Source organism: Cygnus olor, chromosome 4 (assembly GCF_009769625.2).
Source record: "Cygnus olor isolate bCygOlo1 chromosome 4, bCygOlo1.pri.v2, whole genome shotgun sequence".
In the NCBI taxonomy this organism is placed as follows: Eukaryota; Metazoa; Chordata; class Aves; order Anseriformes; family Anatidae; genus Cygnus; species Cygnus olor.
Genome location: NC_049172.1, coordinates 18,125,709 through 18,144,313, shown reverse-complemented (window position 1 = coordinate 18,144,313; position 18,605 = coordinate 18,125,709). Strand labels below are relative to the sequence as shown.

The window sequence follows — 18,605 nt, the reverse complement described above, 5'->3', positions numbered from 1 at the left end:
AGGTTCCTTAGAGCAGGCTGCCCAGGTAGGCGTCCAGACGAGCCTTGAATATCTCCAGGGAGGGAGACTCCACAACCTCCCCGGGCAGCCTGTTCCAGTGCTCTGTCACCCTCACTGTGAAGAAGTTCTTTCGCATGCTGGTGCAGAACTTCCTGTGCTCTATCTTGTGGCCATTGCCCCTTGTCCTATCCCCACAAACCACTGAAAAGAGGTTGGCCAAATCCCTCTGTCTCCCACACCTCAGGTATTTATACACATTGATGAGATCCCCTCTCAGTCTTCTTTTCTCCAGGCTGAACAGACCCAGGTCTCTCAGCCTTTCTTCATAGGGAAGACGCTCCAGGCCCCGTATCATCTTTGTGGCCCTCTGCTGGACTCTTTCCAGGAGTTCCCTGTCTTTTTTGTACCGGGGAGCCCAGAACTGGACACAGTACTCCAGGTGAGGCCTGACCAGGGCAGAGCAGAGGGGGAGGATCACTTCCCTTGACCTGCTGGCCACGCTCCTTTTAATGCACGCCAGGATCCCATTGGCCCTCTTGGCCACGAGGGCACACTGCTGGCTCATGGTCAACCTGTCATCCACCAGGACACCCAGGTCCTTCTCCTCAGAGCTCCTCTCCAGCAGGTCATCCCCCAGCCTGTACTGGTACATCCGGTTGTTCCTTCACACGTGCAGGACTCTACACTTGCTCTTATTAAACCTCATTTGGTTTCTTCCCGCCCATCTCTCCAGCCGGTCCAGGTCTCGCTGAATGGCAGCACAGCCTTCTGGCATGCCAGCCACTCCTCCCAGCTTTGTGTCATCGGTGTACTTGCTGAGGGCAGACACTATTCCCTCATCAAGGTCGTCGATGAAGATGTTGAACAAGACCGGACCCAGCACTGACCCCTGGGGAATGCCGCTAGTCACAGGTCTCCAGCCGGACTCTGCGCCACCGATCACCACCCTCTGAGCTCGGCCAGTCAGCCAGTTCTCAACTCACCTAACTGTCCACTCCTCTATCCCACACTTTCTCAGCTTTGCTATCAGGATGTCATGGGAGACAGTATTGAAAGCCTTGCTAAAGTCAAGGTAGATGACATCCACTGATCTGCCCCCATCTACCCAGCTGGTGATGCCATCATAGAAGGCAACGAGGTTGGTCGAGCACGACTTCCCCTTGGTGAATTCATGCTGACTACTCCTCATAACATTCTTCTCTTCCAATTGCTTGGAGATGACATCCAGAACGAGCTGTTCCAACACCTTTCCAGGGACAGAGGTGAGACTGACTGGCCTGTAGTTTCCCGGATCCTCCTTCTTGCCCTTCTTGAAGACTGGAGTGACATTGGCTATCCTCCAATCTTCAGGCACCTCTCCTGTTCTCCGGGACCTTTCAAAGATGATAGAGAGCAGTTCGGTGATCACCTCTGCCAACTCCCTTAGCACATGTGGATGCATCCCATCGGGACCCATGGATTTGTGTGCGTTGAGCCCATTCAGGTGCTCCCCAACTACCCTCGGGTCAACCACGGGGGAGTCCTCCATTTCCCAGCCCCTTTCTGCCCCCACCAGGGTTGAGGAGTCTCGGGGGGAAGTAAATTTATTTATCTTTCTCAAAAAAAAAAAAAAAAAGCAACAATGGAACCTTAAAAATACTTAGCAGGTGAAAACAAAGCAAATTGAATTCAAGTAATAAACTTGATAAATTTCGGAAGAGCACATATGAATTCAACCATAACATCCTGTCAGGCTGAACACTGAGGTTTTTATGACCCTTGCTTAATCAGCTATTTCTCAAAAACTAAATTGTTTGCCAGTACCTGAAAGATGATCACATAATTTGAACCTCCTTTTCACAGAATGTAAGTAAGTAAGACTTCACTGACCACTTTCACAGTGTCAGCTTATCTCCTTAACACTACAGTATGTGGTGGTGATCGCTTCCTTTTTCAGAAGGATTTCAAGAGGCACAAGTCAGCCAAAAGTGATTCTGGCCACTTACTGTGATAGCTGTTTGTTAGCAAGATGCTGGGAATCACTTCAATTTCAGTTCTGTATAGACATTCTAACAACTGCATTTTGCTTCAGCACCTTATTAAAAAAATAAAAATAAAAATAAAAAGGCAAATATCCTGATGTTATAGTTTCCTATTAAAGCATGAAGAGAAACTATTATTTACCCCAAAAATATGCTTCCATATGGTATGAATTCAGGATAGAAACTAGCATTTCAGTGAAGTTTTTTTTAATGTGTTTTTGGGGAACAAATTAGTTTTGTTTTTGTTGTTTGTTTTTCTACATACAGCACCAGAGCTTCTGTAAAATTTGTAGACTAATGAAACCATTTTGCTGCCGTCATAAACTTGTGCATAAATCTTACAACTTGAAAGACTGCATTTGCTTCACTGAATTATAATCATCACAGGTCATTGGGAAGTTTCAAGATAAACTAACTCTTTAGTGTTTTAAACACAGCTTTAGCTAATTATATAGAGACCATGGGATACTTTATTACCCATTTTTTTCCTTCTCCTCTGTTTTTTTTTTCCCTAATCCCAAATATGCCATGTTCATTTCTTTTATTTCATGTTGGGAAAAATGCTGTAGGCAGACCATTAATACAGTCCCATAAGTTAATAAAATTTTCTTTGTGAAAATGTTGAAAGATGCCATGCTATCACGATTTTATGTTTCATTCAATACTGCTTCAGAAAAAAACACAGTCATGGTCTGCTTTGAGCTCAGTAGTCTTACTTCCTTCTCCTAACTTGTTGCTGAGCCTGTTACTAAATGTTTCAATGGAAAAGATCTGAGAAGATAAAAATGCATTCATTTTTGTTAAATATTTTTTTATATCAGTTTAGGAACTATTTCCTGTCTAAGATTCTGCATGAGGTATTGTAAAGGCTGACAGAAAATTAGAGATGCTACAATTTGTAGAACCCCTCTGTGACTCTCTAGGAGTTGGGAAAATCCTAACACTTCTGCTCAAAGAGAATTCAGTCACCCACTGTCACTCATGGCTGATACCCAACTCTGTAGCAAAGCTGCTTGCAAGATCAAATCACCATGTTTAAGTGGAAGTAGCACATCTAGCAGCTTCTGTTAGATTTTAACGAAAAGTAAGTTCTTAAAAAACAAAAAACAAAACAAAAAAAAACCCATTTGTTTCTTCTATGTTTCTCTACATGGCTGGATGTTCAACTTGAGAGAAAACCTGCTCACATATATCCAAGTATAGTTAATGTGTGGGGAGAGGGGTGCTTTCTTAGAGGTTTCCAGTTCCCTGTATAGCTATACATTACAGCAGTGTCCTTCTCAGAAGCAGTAAAGGGCAAGAGGAAGCAATCACTTCTCACTGAACTGACAAAACAGTGTAGGTAGAAATATTGATGTATGGGGATCTGCAGAATGGGGTAAATCTCTAAGCAATATTACACTACTTCAAGAGTTTAGGAACTCTTAATTGTCTTGTGGAAGTGTCTTTTTCTCTACTGGCTATACTGAGATGCACTCTTCTCCATTTTCCCCACATAACACCCATTGTAATAACTAGCCCCTTCCTTTAGCTGTTCTAACCTTTGTGGTATGACTTACACCAGCTCAAGTATATCACAGCTGACCTCCTAATACCGTATTTCACTGGCAGTTGTCCTGACATGCTTTTTTAATGAAAAACATATCATTTCAGAGTAGCAGGATTAACTGTTCTAATCTTGTTGAAATGCTCTCATTTAACAGAAAGTTAGGACTTTGCCAGCTGCCTTCTCACTTGGTGGAATCCTCCTGCTAGAGACTGGCCTTCCATCCTGAGGCATTCCAGAATTTTATCTGTTTTATTTCTCCTCTCTGCATCTCAGGCCAGGTGCATATCTGCTCAGCTATCTGCAAAATATGATGAAACCCATTCCAGTTTCCAGAGGACTGCTGGTATTCTCTCCTGTGAGAATGTTGTTTTTATAACAATGCAACGATGTTTTATAACAAGGCAAAATCAAAGATTGCTTTGAGTAATTCTTGAAGGAAATGTTGAAAGGTCAAGCCAAGTAACAGTTAGCTGAGTTAAACAATAAAGTCAGAGCTGCTCGCTGGATCCTTTACCAGGTCATGTGCAGCTCCTGCTAGATTAACTGGGAGAGAAGTTTGTGTGTCCAAGTGCATTGGCCACAAGAAACTTGGGATGTTCCCTCTAAAAGTTCAAAAGTTATGAAGCACAGAAAGAGACACACTGTTTCTGAATCCATGGTACTGATTATCCAGGGTGTAAACACTATAGACACCCGCAAATTGCATGCGTGCATTTGCACCTTTGGCTGCTATCGTTGATGGCAATAGGCAGTAGGTAACAGGCAAACAGGAACTATGATGCTGCAGCATCTGCACGCTGCCCAGCCTGCTGAGGGAGTGAAAGCACCCCACCTCACAAACATGAAGTTATGCCTTTTTGGCATTTGTCTTTCAAAAGGCTGTGATGTTAGAGTCTTCTCTAACATGCTCCTGAAGAATTGAACTTTATCATTTGAAAAGTGGCATGAAAATTTCTGAAAAAAGGAAATAAGTAACTTTAATTTTGTTATGTTCTGAAGGGGTTGAAACAGTAGAGCAGCACTATGGAAATGGTGGATGAAAAAAATTTCAAACAATGGAGTAAATATGCCTAAAATTTATATGATTATGATGTGTTGCCATTGTTAATCAAGAATTACCAATCTACATTAGATGAATCTTTAGTGTATTACAGGTGTAGAAAAATAATTTTCAAAAATATATTGTATTTTATGCTAAAAAGCACTATTGTTTCCCCTTTCGTAATATAAAAGTCTATGAATCTTTCTGGATATTTCCATAAGGATAAGATTGATAAAAAGGCCAGGTGACTTTGAGGTAATTCTGTTTGATTGGCTGGCTCGTTGTTTTAAACAAATAATGTGCAAAGACCTGTGTGCTGAACTGGACAAGAAAACTTTGATACCTACAAACCACCTCTTGCTCTGAGTCCAGAAGCATTTCTTTGGTGACATGCCATTAGAAAATTCTTTGTTGTTGTTGTTGTTGTTGTATTTGCTCCATCCCTTAACCCTAAACCCAAAGCTGCACTCAAACCAGCGCAGTCTGCCTTTATCCCACAGTAATACAGGCTGATCCCAGCCTCCATGTCTTCATCCCACAACCCTGACTGCAGGTGGATTCTGTCACATTGGCTATAGCTGCCCAGAAACAAAGTTGCTTTACTGTCAGGTTCAAGTCAATTTTTTCCCTACTGCGGAGGTTTTCCTTGGGTGGGCAGCCGCGCACAACCATAGCCGCTCTCTCACTCCCCTTCCTCAAAGGGAAAGGGGGAGAAAATACGGTGCAAAGGACTAAAGGGTTGAGATAAGGACGGGGAGATTGCTTAACAATTATTGTGATGGGCAAAACAGACTCAGAGTAGGGAGACAGTAAGATTTATTGCCTATTACTAACAAGCTAGAGAAGTGAGAAACAAAGGAAAGAAAACAAAAACACCTTCCCCCCCATCCACCCTCTTCCACCTCCTCCCCCCAAGCAGCGCAGGGGAATTGGGCCTTCGGTCAGTCTGTAGCACTTTGTCTCCACCGCTCATTCATGGTCACTCTGTCCCTGCTCCACGTGGGGTTCCTCCCACAGGATGCCGTCCTTCATGAACTGAGCCTGCAGAGGCTGCCCACAAGCAGCAGCTTTTTAAGAACTGTTCCCACATGGCTCCGTACCACTGGGTCCATCCATCAGGAGCAAACCTCCCCAGCACGGGTCCCCCACGGGCGGCAGCTCCCCCCAGACCCCCTGCTCCTGTGTGGGCTCCTCTCCACGGGCTGCAGCTCCGGCCTGGGGCCTGCTCCTGCAGGGGCTCTCCATGGGCCGCAGCCTCCTCCAGGCCACATCCACCTGCTCCACCGGAGGCTCCTCCACTGGCTGCAGCGTGGAGATCTGCTCCATGTGGGACCCGTGGGCTGCAGGGGGACAGCCTGCTCCACCAGGGGCCTCTCCACAGGCTGCAGAGGAACTGCTGCTGTGTGTCTGGAGCACCTCCTGCCCTCCTGCTGCACTGACCTTGGGGTCTGCAGGGCTGTTTCTCACTCCTCTCACTCTCTCTCAGCTGCTGTTCCCAGCAGTTTATTTTCCATGTATTAACTATGCTCTCACAGAGGTGCTAACAACATCGCTTATTGGCCCAGCTCTGGCTAGCAGTGAGGCCCTTATTTAACATGGGGCAGCTTCTGGATTCTTCTCGCAGAAGCCACCCCTATGGCCCCCCCAGCTACCAAAACCTTGCCACGTAAACCCACTACACATACACAGCAGTGTTTAATATATATCTATAAAGTGATATGATCACCTGTAGACTACAGTTAAAAATAAGTATTAATACAAACACATAAATTTATTCTTTAAGTTTGTATCATATTAAAATGCAACTTATGGTAAGCTAGTAAGATATAATAGCAAAACACACACAAAAAAAGAACTACAAAGCCTTTCAGATTTAACATGATGTTTCAACTCCAGGTCTTAACAGATAGAAAATGTTTGAGCATTCAGGTGACTGCTCTGATTATAATAGAAATTTTTATATATTGTAAGTTAAATGTATGCTTTCAGGTTTTAGCAAACTAGGCCGAAACCTGTCTTTACTGCTTATGGGCAGTATAAATACCCTGGTATCATTCTAGTCCTCAATGGCTGGCCTTCTTCAAGGGGCATTAATCAGGAACTTTGCTGTTAGTTGCAGCAGTTACATCGAAAACTATTTATGCACAACAATTTAATTTTCTTGTCCCTGCTGCTTCTCTGGAGACAATATTTCATTTTCAGGATTGTTAAGACAGCAACTTCCATGAGCATGAAATGCAAATGAAAAATGCAAGAGAACTTCTAGAAGCTTGTGTTTGTTGCAGCTTTCTGTGACAAATGCAGTAGGCAGAACTTTTATCTAAATACAAGTTCTGTTTATAGCTGTACTCACCCATGAATTATTTTACTAATCCAATATAGGTCAAAAACTCTAGCAGGATGCTGAGTAACTGATTGCTACATAAACAGTCTCCTCTGAGCAACGTCTTAGTTTTGCAGATATTGATGAATGTGAAGCAGAGATAAAGTAGCATCAACAGTAGGACTTGAACTTGGCCATAACGAATCACAAGATGTACCAAAGAAAAAGTCTCCAGGGACTGGAAAGATGATCATGCTTTCTTCCAACTTTAATTACTCACTGGCAGTAGCAAATGCCAAAAGATGATATTATATGCAATGAATTACATTAACCATAACTACAAAGGAAACAGTTTATGTGGATGGTTAATGCTTAACTGTTTCTGATAGCTCTGGCCTAAAACAGAGAGCAAAATATGCCACCAATTGAGCCTTGTGAATAAAAGATTCTTTACGCAATTCATGCACTTTTGTGGATGCCATCCAGTGAATTTACAAACAGAAATTGTTACCTTCAACCCTCATATCAGATCTGAGTGAACAGAGTTAAAGGGAAAGCCTGAAAACTCTCAGTAGAAGTTTCATCCAGTTGATGGTGTCCTCAGATAATGGTTGACCCAGCCACTCCTGCACTATTGTGAACAGCAGCTGAATTATGAGAGAAAAGAGGGCAGAAATGGGCCAAAACAGGGAAGGAGGGAACCCAGACATGATTCACCTCCTACTCCTGGCAACACAGCTTCGGTCTCCTTTAATCAAAGAGCCAGCATAAAAAAAATCCTGATGCTGAACCATCTAGCAAGAAAGTGGCAGGACTGGAGCCAGCGCAGTCCTATACCCATCATTCCCTCTCCCTTAGGGTAAAATACATTCACATTTTTTGGTAGCACCATTATTTTCAGCACATATTTTAGCTTTCACAAAATGGATTAAGCTTGCTCTGTTCCCTGCAGGCAAGATAAGGATACATACGGAGCTTCTGCTCTGGAGCAGGGCACTCTTGCCATGGCCTTTATGTGGTTTGACAGGTCTTCACATTTGTTCCTATTACTTGGTGTGGCTAGCCCAAACAGGACTAGCCTATTTGTCAAGAATTGCTGTAATACATTGATGAATATGGAATAAGTGGGCATTTCATAAGCTTCAAAGGCTACGCTGTATCTGAAATTATTAGCACCACATTGGCATAAAATGAAGAGTTTCTTGTTTTGCACAGAATATGATAGTGATTCCAAGATGGTTAGAGATTTATTCATGACTGTATGGGGCTGCAATCTGGGGAAATCAGCTCTCTAGCAATTCTTTTTGCCTCAAGAGGTAAAAAAGAGGTATCTCTTGGGCCAGGTAAGACAAAAGACAGGACAAGAAATTTCTTGCAGAAGACTGAAAATTGTGTGACGCAAAAAAATCTCCCCCTGCACCAATCTGAGGATGCAGCAAAATGGTTAATTATTGAGACAGACCCGCAGAGCCTGAGATAAACAGAATCAGTGCCTCAGTTTCAATAAGCACGGCTTTTGTCTTTGGGATACTGCGCACGCCGGGCCAGGGAACGGCTAAACACAGGGGGAGGCCATCTCAGCCAGAGCTCCCTTGGCCGTTTCCGAGCCTTTTTCTGAAAGAAAGGACCTCGCCATGTCGTTTCGGACCAGACGGCGAACTGCCGGAGATCCTCTCCCGGGCTGTGCCCCGCGGTGCCCGGGGCCGGGCCGGGCGGGCGAGCAGGATGCGGCCCCGCCGAGCATCCCCGCCGGCGGTGCTGCATGGCTGCTGCCGGGGAGGTGGGGCCAGCCGCTGACCTGCCCGCACCGACATACAGGCATGTTATCTGCTTTCAATAAATAAGGACCTTTTTTTTTTTTAAATCATTATTTTTTTTTCCTACCTGCGCAGGAAAGCGCGGGGAGAATAAAAAAAAATATTAAATATATATACATATTTACAAATATATATATATATATATATATTTTTTTTTTTTTTGAAGGAGGGGAAACTGGGAGTGAGCCGCAGGTGCGGATGGCTGCCTGGCTGGCGTGAAAAGCGGGGCCCGGAGCCACCATGGAGCACATCCGGATGCCCAAGGTGGGTCCTGGCGGCGGGATCAGACATGCAGGCAGGATCCGGCCCCTGTGAGGTGGTTTCATCATCATCATCATCATCACCATTATTATTATTATTATTAAGCCATTCTGCTGTTTCAGCCATCCCTGCTACCCTAGGGGGTGAGCACTGCGATGTGGGCTGGGGATTTATGGTGCTCCTGAGTTGCCTTGTCCGTGCCTCGTGGGTAACCAGAGAGGGGCACCCTGCTTTTCGTCCACCTTTAGTGCATCCCAGCATGTAAGATCTGGCAGGGAGTTTGTTTAGTTTCTATAGGCCAACAGTGTATTCCTTCTACTTGTCCATCTTTCCAAGCATAAAGCCTGTTTTTTTTTTTTTAATTATTTTTAAATTTTCATCTTGCGCCAAAAAAAGAAGATACAGTTTTGACACACACTAAAATTAATTCAAAATAGTGCTAAAAATAAACAGCAGTATGTCAACTTGAATTGGGGGTAGGATGTATTTTTATTTTATCTATTTATTTTTGTACCCCCTAAAAGATCTATTAAAAGTTATTTGTTTTGTGTATGTTATATTAGTTATATAACAAATATTATATAATATTTGTTTATTGTCAATATCTAGTATGAGGACATTAATTTGAGATGAGATTCGTCTTACTCAACTTAGATTTTTGGGCCTTTTGGTGCTAAACTGCATATATTAGGAATATAGGTACTATAGGAACTGCCCTTCCTCCCCTCTTATTTGATGAGCTATCATTTTGTGGGAAGGAAGGCTGTCAGAACAGCACGAATCTCTCCTACCACAGGTGGGAAACGATCAGTGAAAGTTGCCTGAGCAGGTGCTTCTGCACATTGGCTGAAGAATGTTGAAAGCACAAATGAGAAAGATAATGAATAAGGGGGGGGGGGGGGGGGGAATCTTAAAAGTAAATCTTCACACTTGTTTTGAACAAATGGCCTCAGCAAGCCCTTATTATGAGCAATGGAAGCTTTTCTACAAACAAGTGCCTTAAAATGTTACTATGCATATCTAAAGCCCCTTTCTGTATCAGGCAGCTGTGAGAAGGCCTGGTACTGATGACTGAAGACTTGCACTGGAATCTTTCCTCAGTGGGAGTTGATTCTGCTATCTTGATTCCTGGCATCCCCCTACACTGTAGCTATGCTAGAAGTTATGTCTCTGACATAATAAAGCAGTTTAGAAGGCTTGAGGTAAAGGTGCCTTTAAATCCTTTAAAAATCCTTCCATAAATGTATAAAAGATAAGACATTAAACATGAGTACTGATGTATTGAAATACAGATGTATTGAAATACGTCTCTCTAGTTATTCCTAAATACAGTCACGTGTCAATGTTCCTACAGTTACCTGGCAGAACCGATATCTTTGATTTGTTTGTTCAGAAAAACTCAGCTTAAAATGAGTGACAAAAACTTTTTTTTTCTGATTTGTTTTGGTTTTGCTGAATTTCTACCTGATAATTTGGAGTTTAATATTAAATGAATTTGAGCCCCAGCAATGTAAAAAGAGATAAGAGAGAGCTATGTGAATATGGGGATATTCTCACTGTATTGCATGTAAGTTAGTCTCTGGTATTACATTTCCTGACCCCATCCAATTTTGTCCTGAGAAAAGCTTGATAAGCAACTGCCCTACTCTGTAGAGGTATTTATTTTGGAATAATGGAACTTTCCCAGGTTCCCAGCCACTTTGAAAATCAAGATAAATCCCATGCATTGAAAGTTAATGAACTTAATAATACTGGAAAACAAAATTCCTACCCCAAGTAAAAGCTTTTCCTTCAAAAGGCAGTAAAAAGCATGATGTCCGTTAGGGCCTGGCAGCTGTTTTTGATTTTAGTTGCACGACAACAGTATTGATTGACAGTTTGTAAACATTAAAATAAATCCAATGTAACATAGCCATCATTTAAACAAAATAATAAATAATAAAAAAAAAAGGTGTGAAGAAATTCCATATTGTTTGGACGAATAATTCATTTAGGTCATTACTGTGTGCCTGACAGTGGCGGAGGGAGAGCCTGGCCACCTTCTGCACCCTGTCAGCATCCCTGGTTGCTGCAGTAGGGTCCAGCCCTCCCTGCTTTGATTTGTGTCCATTTATGGACCTCTTGTGCGTGAGTTCGCCAAAAACCTTTCTGAACGTGCTGACACCCTCTGCCTCCACAGCCTGCGTGGGAGCAAATTCCAGAAGATCACAGCTGTAGAAAGAATTACTTTCTCCTATCTGTTAAAAAAAATCTTAGTAGTTTCATTCACGACCCCCTGCATCTAGCTTCAATGATTTGGTAAATAACCATTCGTGTTCACCTTATCCATGTCTTTACCATAAATTTCGATCACAGCCCACCCGATTCTGATAATTTCAGGGAAATGTCAACAATGACCCCAAGACCTCTTGCCTGTGTGGTAACTATCAGATCTGAGTCCATGCAGACGTGGTTTAGGTTTGTGTTTTTTTTCCTGTAGGTAAACCACTTATGTTTATCTCTGTCTCTTTTGCCTGCCCACTGTTTTGCAAGGCTCTTCTGGAGTTTGTGTGCCACTGATAAAGCATTTGGCTGTCTAAGACAGCATATGATCATCCACAGACTTGGAGATTTTTCTGCTTGCTCTTTTCTCCAGTTCTTTATCTCTCACTGATTGAGTGTCTGGATGGCTTTGTAGGACTTCCCTGCCCTACTCTTTACTTCCTATCCTTTAACCAGCTTTCAGTCTGTAAGTGGAGCTTTCCTCTAGTACCATGGCAACTAGTTTCTTTAATATCCTTTGATTGTCAAAAGCTTTTTGAATTCTAAATATATTGAATCCTCTAGGTGACCTTTACCTATATGGCAGTGTCTCGGCTCCAGTGGGATTTCCTACTGCAAAGGCCATTCTGAGTCTTTCCCAACAGACTCTGTGCATCCACCTGCTCAACGGTCCTGTTCTTCCACATGCTGTTGACGTGATGACGTGATTTTGCAAATGGTACATTGCCTAGTCTTGCACCAGAAGATGTAATGCTTTTAATTCTACTCTTAAGGAGTTTAACTGCCATCTCTCCTTACTAAGCAAAAATAGCATGTCAATAGCAGAAATAGAAACCACTTGACAACACAGCTTTTCTTCATTATTTTTGAAATGGTATTCCTTAGACCTACTGGAGAACAGATAGATGAGTCCCTAACACACTCTTTTATGTAGCAAATGTCATCGTTGTGTTGTGATATTATCAGTAGAATGGAGAGTGAAAATTTAATGTGTGCTTATACAAATATACACAGAAAACGATGATGTAAATGTCACAAAGAAAATGTCATCCTATATACTCAAATTACAGTCTTCATATATTTAAGAGTTGCTAACTGTCCTGCAGAGCTAAGTAGAATGGTATATAATTCCAATAATCAATTCAAAATTAAATATGAGTAAAACCACTGTCAGCTATTAGTGTGGACTGAGCAGCAAGATTGCCTAGGATAACTGCCCAAGCCCAAAATGTGATAAACTGCTCATAACACTCATAAAAAGTTAATAAGCAATACTTCCACACAGACTAGAAGCACATCTTGTTAACATCCATAGAGACATGTCTGACCATGGACAGGTTGACAGATAAAAGCTCTAAATATTCACTTATTTCGTAGGGGGACTTCACACTGTTGCAAGTCAGTTACTTTATTTTATTTACCTCTGTTCCATATCATTTGTCTTTGCATATTGGCAGCAGGCCTACCAACTGAGATTCCTATTATAAAGAGTACATCATACATATCCCTGGCGTAGCAGCTGTCTTCAGTGCAGTTAGTTCAGAAATTCATTTGGCTGGGTAACTCTTGTTAACGCAATACTTGGGATGACTTGAGTTGCTCAAGTGCTTTCATTTTTGTGATGTGATAGTGAGGTATTTCCTTTCAATGATCCCTTTCTCTGGCAGAATTTAAGATACAATGACATTTCTCATGATAATGACAAGTCTTTCTCCCAGGCATATTACTTTCCAAAATTAATTTCCAGCATATGTAAATGAGTCGTGTTTCCTTTTATCTTAAATCTATTTTCTTTTTCATAGTTCTTTCTTTTTATTGAAACAACTTCATAATACAGTCAATTTTCCCAATGTCATCCATTTTGTATATGACACATCAAGTCACTTACTATGTCTTTTTTGGAATAGTACTAGAGGAAATCCAGAGCTGTCTTTGATTTTGGAGGGTTTCAAGATAATTTCATTATTAGTGAAAATAAACTAACTCCTGCTAAAAAGAAATATTGCAGTGACACTGCAGCTCTAGTGACTCACGTAGCCAGAGCTGCTCGTCAGGTCTTGGATCTCCTTCTCCCTCACATCATGGTTTTTGTTTGGCTCATTCCCAATATTCTCATATATTTGTGAATACCAGTTTTTGTCTTGTTATACTGGAAGATTTGGGCTGTGGTTTACTTCCCTGAGCAGCATTTCACCTGTTTGGATGTTTTACTTCTTTCTCTCAGGCTTATCAGGTTATAGTGTCACTATTTTCCTTCTTCTGGAGTGTTTCTGTTGGACGCCACCTTCCCTCCATTCTTTATCATTTTATTTCTCCTGGCAGGAACTTTTGAATTAAATTGCTTTACATTGGCACGTTCTTACTTACCAGACAAAAAAAAATCTCCCAGAAGCCTGTTGTTGTAGCTGAAGTTCTGCGAAAGCACCAGCAGCGTTCTGATGAAAAATTTCCTTTTTCCTGGCTGTCTCCCCAGGAGATTACTGGGGATCTGAGAACTGTCCTTCCTTCATGTCAGAAGTGAAATTGGACGTTTTAGAGAGTCTGAGCTCCACAGTGCTAAGTCAGTTGTCCAACCTGGAAACCTAACCGTAGGTAGCTCTTGGTTCCTGGCTCCATAGCCGACACCTGCAGCTCTCACAGCGCTCACAGCACATCTTAAAGTGCTGGGAAACTTGCCTTTGGCTGTGGACTTGATAGCTTCGGTTCACCTCTGTGGAACTAGGAACCTGGAAGCTCAGAACTGATCCAAGGCACTGGCTATTTCTGTTTGATGGCAGTAGCCACGTGGACACGAGATGTGCAGTGCTTAGGGCAAGGAGCCAAAGCAACCGTAGCGGATTCAGCACAGAAGAGTAGACAGCAGACAAAACCCTTCATCCTGTTGCTGGAATTTCAAAATATAACAAGATTATAACAGCTTTTCCCCCTTTTTCTTGAGCATGGAGTAGGTGGACCAAATATATCCTGTTTTGTCCAAGTAGGTTGTAATTTTTCTATTCTCAACATATTGAAATATTATCTAAATGATCTTATGTTGGTGTGTTTTTTCAAAAAACTCGATTGTTACAGAGGACTACAACTAAAACTTTGGAGTACAGTTTCAGCTGAAATTTCACTTTTCTGCTTATCTGGTGGAAGTTTGCCTTGTTTTTTTCTCCTGTTTGTGTCTATTAAAATAATCAGCTTCATCTGTTCACTACTCTTACACCTGTTTTCTCAGTCCTGTAATCTGAGTCATATTCTCATAGTGATATATTAATATATGTTCTCTTAAAGAAATAGAATACTACTTTTGGTCCTCTTCATCCATATCTACTTTCTTAGTCTTTGGTTATCCTGTTGGAAGTTCCACGTGAAACAGGTTAAGCTGTTAAAACATGTCATATATTCATCATCTCAAAACTCTGTGCCTGTGTATTAGTATTAGCCTGTGGGACAGCTGAACATTTAAGTAATAGCTAATTCAGACTCGACTAGTTACATCTAAGCTAGTGAATTCAGGAGCATACTGACCTTTGTGAAGCAAATAACTTATTCAAGTGAGCAAAGGAGCTGTCGTACTAGATCAGGATAATTGTGTTTCTGGTTTAGAGACCAAAACATCTGATTCAGAATATTAACTAAAAGACATTTAGAAGGGGATGAAGGTAAGAATGATCCATCTGGGAAGCTGCTGCCAAATTTATGAGTTGAAGCGAGAACACTGATGAAGCCAGTGATCCAAAGGCTTTTTGAGGTAATGAAGGTGTTCCTCTGGCTTTAAAGGTCTCAGAAACCAGCATTTTAGCTTTTTTTGGTTTTGGTTCTTTTTTCACTTGGTTTTCTTTATTTTACATTACCTTTGGCATTAGAGCCCTTTGATTCTGGATGCTTTTTCACTTTTGAAACTTGATTTTCAAACACATGCTGTTCCCAATATGCACTTTATTTCTGTTTTGGTTGCAGCGTTGTTTAAAGAAAAATCAAGTATCTTGCTCTTTCTCACATTGTTTGAGTAGCAAGGCACTTTCTTCTGTGTGAGATTCATATACTGTGTCACTATATTAACTGGAAAGGTAGTTTAAATTCTTATATTTCTAGTTTTGTTCTTTTTTAAAATTTAGGTTGCTCTGTTAAGTCCATAGTAATATAAATATTTTCCTAATCCTGGAATTGGCAGGTCCCCTTTGGGTTTTTATGCCAGACTTTCATATTTTCAATAATGTGACCCTCAATAAAGAGGCGGCTGGATAAAGTCACAAAACAAGCTCTAAAAACATGGTTAACCACATGCTTTAATTTTCTGTCTTGGTATCTGTGTCTAATCCAGCAATTCTGAAACTTGTTGCACTGAAGATGGTACTGAAAGTCATTAGAACGTGCCTGCAGGATATTCTTTGATTTGTATTTTTGTGTAGTAGGAAACTGAGGTTGGAGTGAAGGATTTGGGAAGTTTGGCTTTGGAGTGGTCAAGGCTGGAATCTCTAAGCCTGCAGATGGTGGACTCAAGTGGGTGGTATTTGATCTGTCAGTGTCTGCTAGCTAGAGCAATGATCTACTTGCAACAGAAAGAGTACGCTGCCATTTCCTGCTGAGAAAGCCAGATCCATACCATGAGAAAAGGGACTCCTGCAAATCCATCTTTAATGCAAGTCTTTGGTGGCCTGTGCAGCTCAAAGGGACTGGTGCTGCTGCTCTGAAATAGACTGCTGAACAGTGCATAGTTTTGAATACGCAATGGAGCAACCTGTATCAAATGGAGGAATTTATATATACATGTATACATACATGATTTTGTCCACTGCACCTTAGCTCCATGCACAATTGTTCCTCCCTACTCTAGATTATTGCTGTGCACAAAAATTTTCTGTGCATTTTTTTCAGAGCTAAGTCTAAGTAATTTTGGAAAATGTAGTAAAATACACTGACCTGTGAAATTCCTCAGTTGCTCCCTTCTCCTTTTCTAGATAAATGGGATCTAATGTGGGCTGAAAGAGAAAACATTATGGAAAAACTTTGAGCTGTGATGTTGACACCATATTGCAATGCTGTATATGCTTGTAATAGGTTACAGTTCACTGCGTCCATTATACAACTGCTACTCAGCTGTATATGCTAATAAGGTACTGACTTCCCACTTGTAGATCATAGCAGACAATAGAGGGTTTTTTTAATCAAATTGTTAGGTAATTTTTTCACTGTCTTGCTCACATACTAGTCATTCCTTAAAATTTTTTTCCAGCTCTTTTCCAGTATTTCAACTTAACTTCTGTCCTTCAATGAATTAAATTTGTTTAGATTTTTCTTGAATATTTTCCCCCATCCTGGCAGGTTTGCCCTGAGGAAGCTTTTTATAATGTTGAACTTAAGGTGTTTTTATTTAAATTTTATTATGTTGGTATTTTTGGTTTTGGTTGATTTTTTTTTGACATATGCAGCCTTCTGACTCTGTGTTACAGATTGATTTTACATTATTTTACTGCACTCAAGAAACCTCTTCAAAGATGAAAATGTAAAAATATTACATGGATCAACTACAGTTTTTGTGATTCTTATTGAAAATAGAATAGAAACCACATTAAATGGCATTAAATTGACAACTCTGTTTTCCTTTTTTCTTGTTCCAAAACTATGCAGAAAGATAATTTATTGTATATTTTGTTTAATGAGTACAACATTATACTTTCTCTTTGTGGAAAAAAATATTTAACAGCATTTGGTCTTTTGCACGTTATATTTTTTCACTCTTGAGCATTATGCTAAACACATGGATAGCTGGGGTCAACCAGGGTGAAGAAAGCTCAAATATTCCACTTGGCCTCAAACCATACCAGCTGTGCTCCTTTTTTCTCATTAGGCTCAGGCTTTTGGCTTGTACAAGCTATTCCCTTAGCTTTTGCGTGCCTGCAGTGCTGAAGTCAGTTGGAGCCCTGTCACTGATTCCCAAGATTCAGTTTCTTCTTTCTTCTACTCGCATGTGTAACATTGCAAGATAAGTAGGCAAAGTGGCAGCAACCCTGGGTCTAGGAGCCCGAGGGAAGATGAAGGCATGGATGGACGAGAAGAAGCCTTTCTAGGGCTACGTGCGTGCTGCTGACCTAAGCCAGCCCCATCTCTTGGCTTTGAAGCAAGCTTTTCAGCAGTACTGATGGTTGTGAAATAGCGGCTGTTGAGCTGGCATAGACAGAGCCTGCAAGACCCTTCTGGAAAGTGTGATCCTTTTTGCAGATCCTGTGCGTTTACCACTGTGTTCTGATGTTCTTTTGTGCCTGCCCTGACGCACACTGTGAGCTTTCAGACTTCTCTGTTTCCTCTAGCTTTTTCTGCAATGATTCTCTCTTTCCTCACTTTCCAGACCAAAACAAACCCACAATGAAAGCCTGCTTCTTTTGGTCATGGACATCATACAAAACCTTAGAAGCTCAGTCATATTCAGTGACTGAATATGTGACTATAATCAGTGACTGAAATCATTGCATCATTGCACTTTCTGGACCTTTAAAGAACCACCAAAAATGACTTCTCTGCTTTGTACACTCAAATCTCAAGGTACTCGATCAACTTTTATCACTTAGGCTTTTGCCGCAAAGCAATAACTTTTATTTGACTGAAAAATGGAGAAACTCATGAGGACATGTCCTGAGCTAGGAGATTCCTTGGTTTCCTTTAATAAGGAGCTTCCTCCTAGCTCTGAGGGTCTTCACGCCTTTCTTCCGTTTTGGTGGGAAGGAATTAGAACAATTAATAACAGTTCCTCCTTGGTGATGGGCAGGAGCAGAGCTCTTTTGTTCTTAGCTACCAGATGGGTTTTCTGCCTGCACATCTTCCAGATGTGCAGTTAAATTGCAGTGGGTTACGTGGCAATTACAGGTTTAGCTCATACATGCGAAGGAGAGAAAACCTGTGTAGTGAAAACAGAACTCCATGAGATGGTCTTGCTTGTCATCTTACTTCTCTCTCCTTTCCTGACTCAAGCCTATGTCCACCATAAAAACTGATCCTGTATTTATTTGAAAGTTAAAATGTGGAGCTATAAACAGCAGGAAAAACTAGCAGTAACTTGTGTATTTTTTGATGTTGCCGTGTGTTTGGAGATGCCTAAATAAATTAAAGAAGTGAGAATGAAGGTACCATGTTCAAGAATCTTTTAAAAATAGGCCATGCAGTCAGAGCTTATTCAAGAAGTAATCTATGCTAGCGATGAAAACAAATTAGGGTACATGGATATTTTTAGGAGTAACATTTTGGCACAGCAGCTTTTCTGAACACTTTCAGGGTCATATCTTTGCTGTTCTTCCTTAGGTGGGAGTCCCATTGAAACTGGTGGGAGTTGTGCCTGAATAAAGATTTG

General features: G+C 41.3%; 1 protein-coding gene across 1 annotated transcript in view; it reads left to right on the top strand.

Annotated features, from left to right (window-relative positions):
• The first annotated feature begins 8,922 nt into the window (after positions 1-8,922).
• MTMR7 (myotubularin related protein 7) overlaps positions 8,923-18,605 on the top strand; it is a 52,645-nt gene continuing 42,962 nt past the window's right edge. Inside the window, exon 1 of the mRNA XM_040556957.1 lies at positions 8,923-9,016. Coding sequence (XP_040412891.1) covers positions 8,993-9,016 — 24 coding nt within the window. The 5' untranslated portion in view covers positions 8,923-8,992. The remainder of the gene's footprint in view (positions 9,017-18,605) is intronic.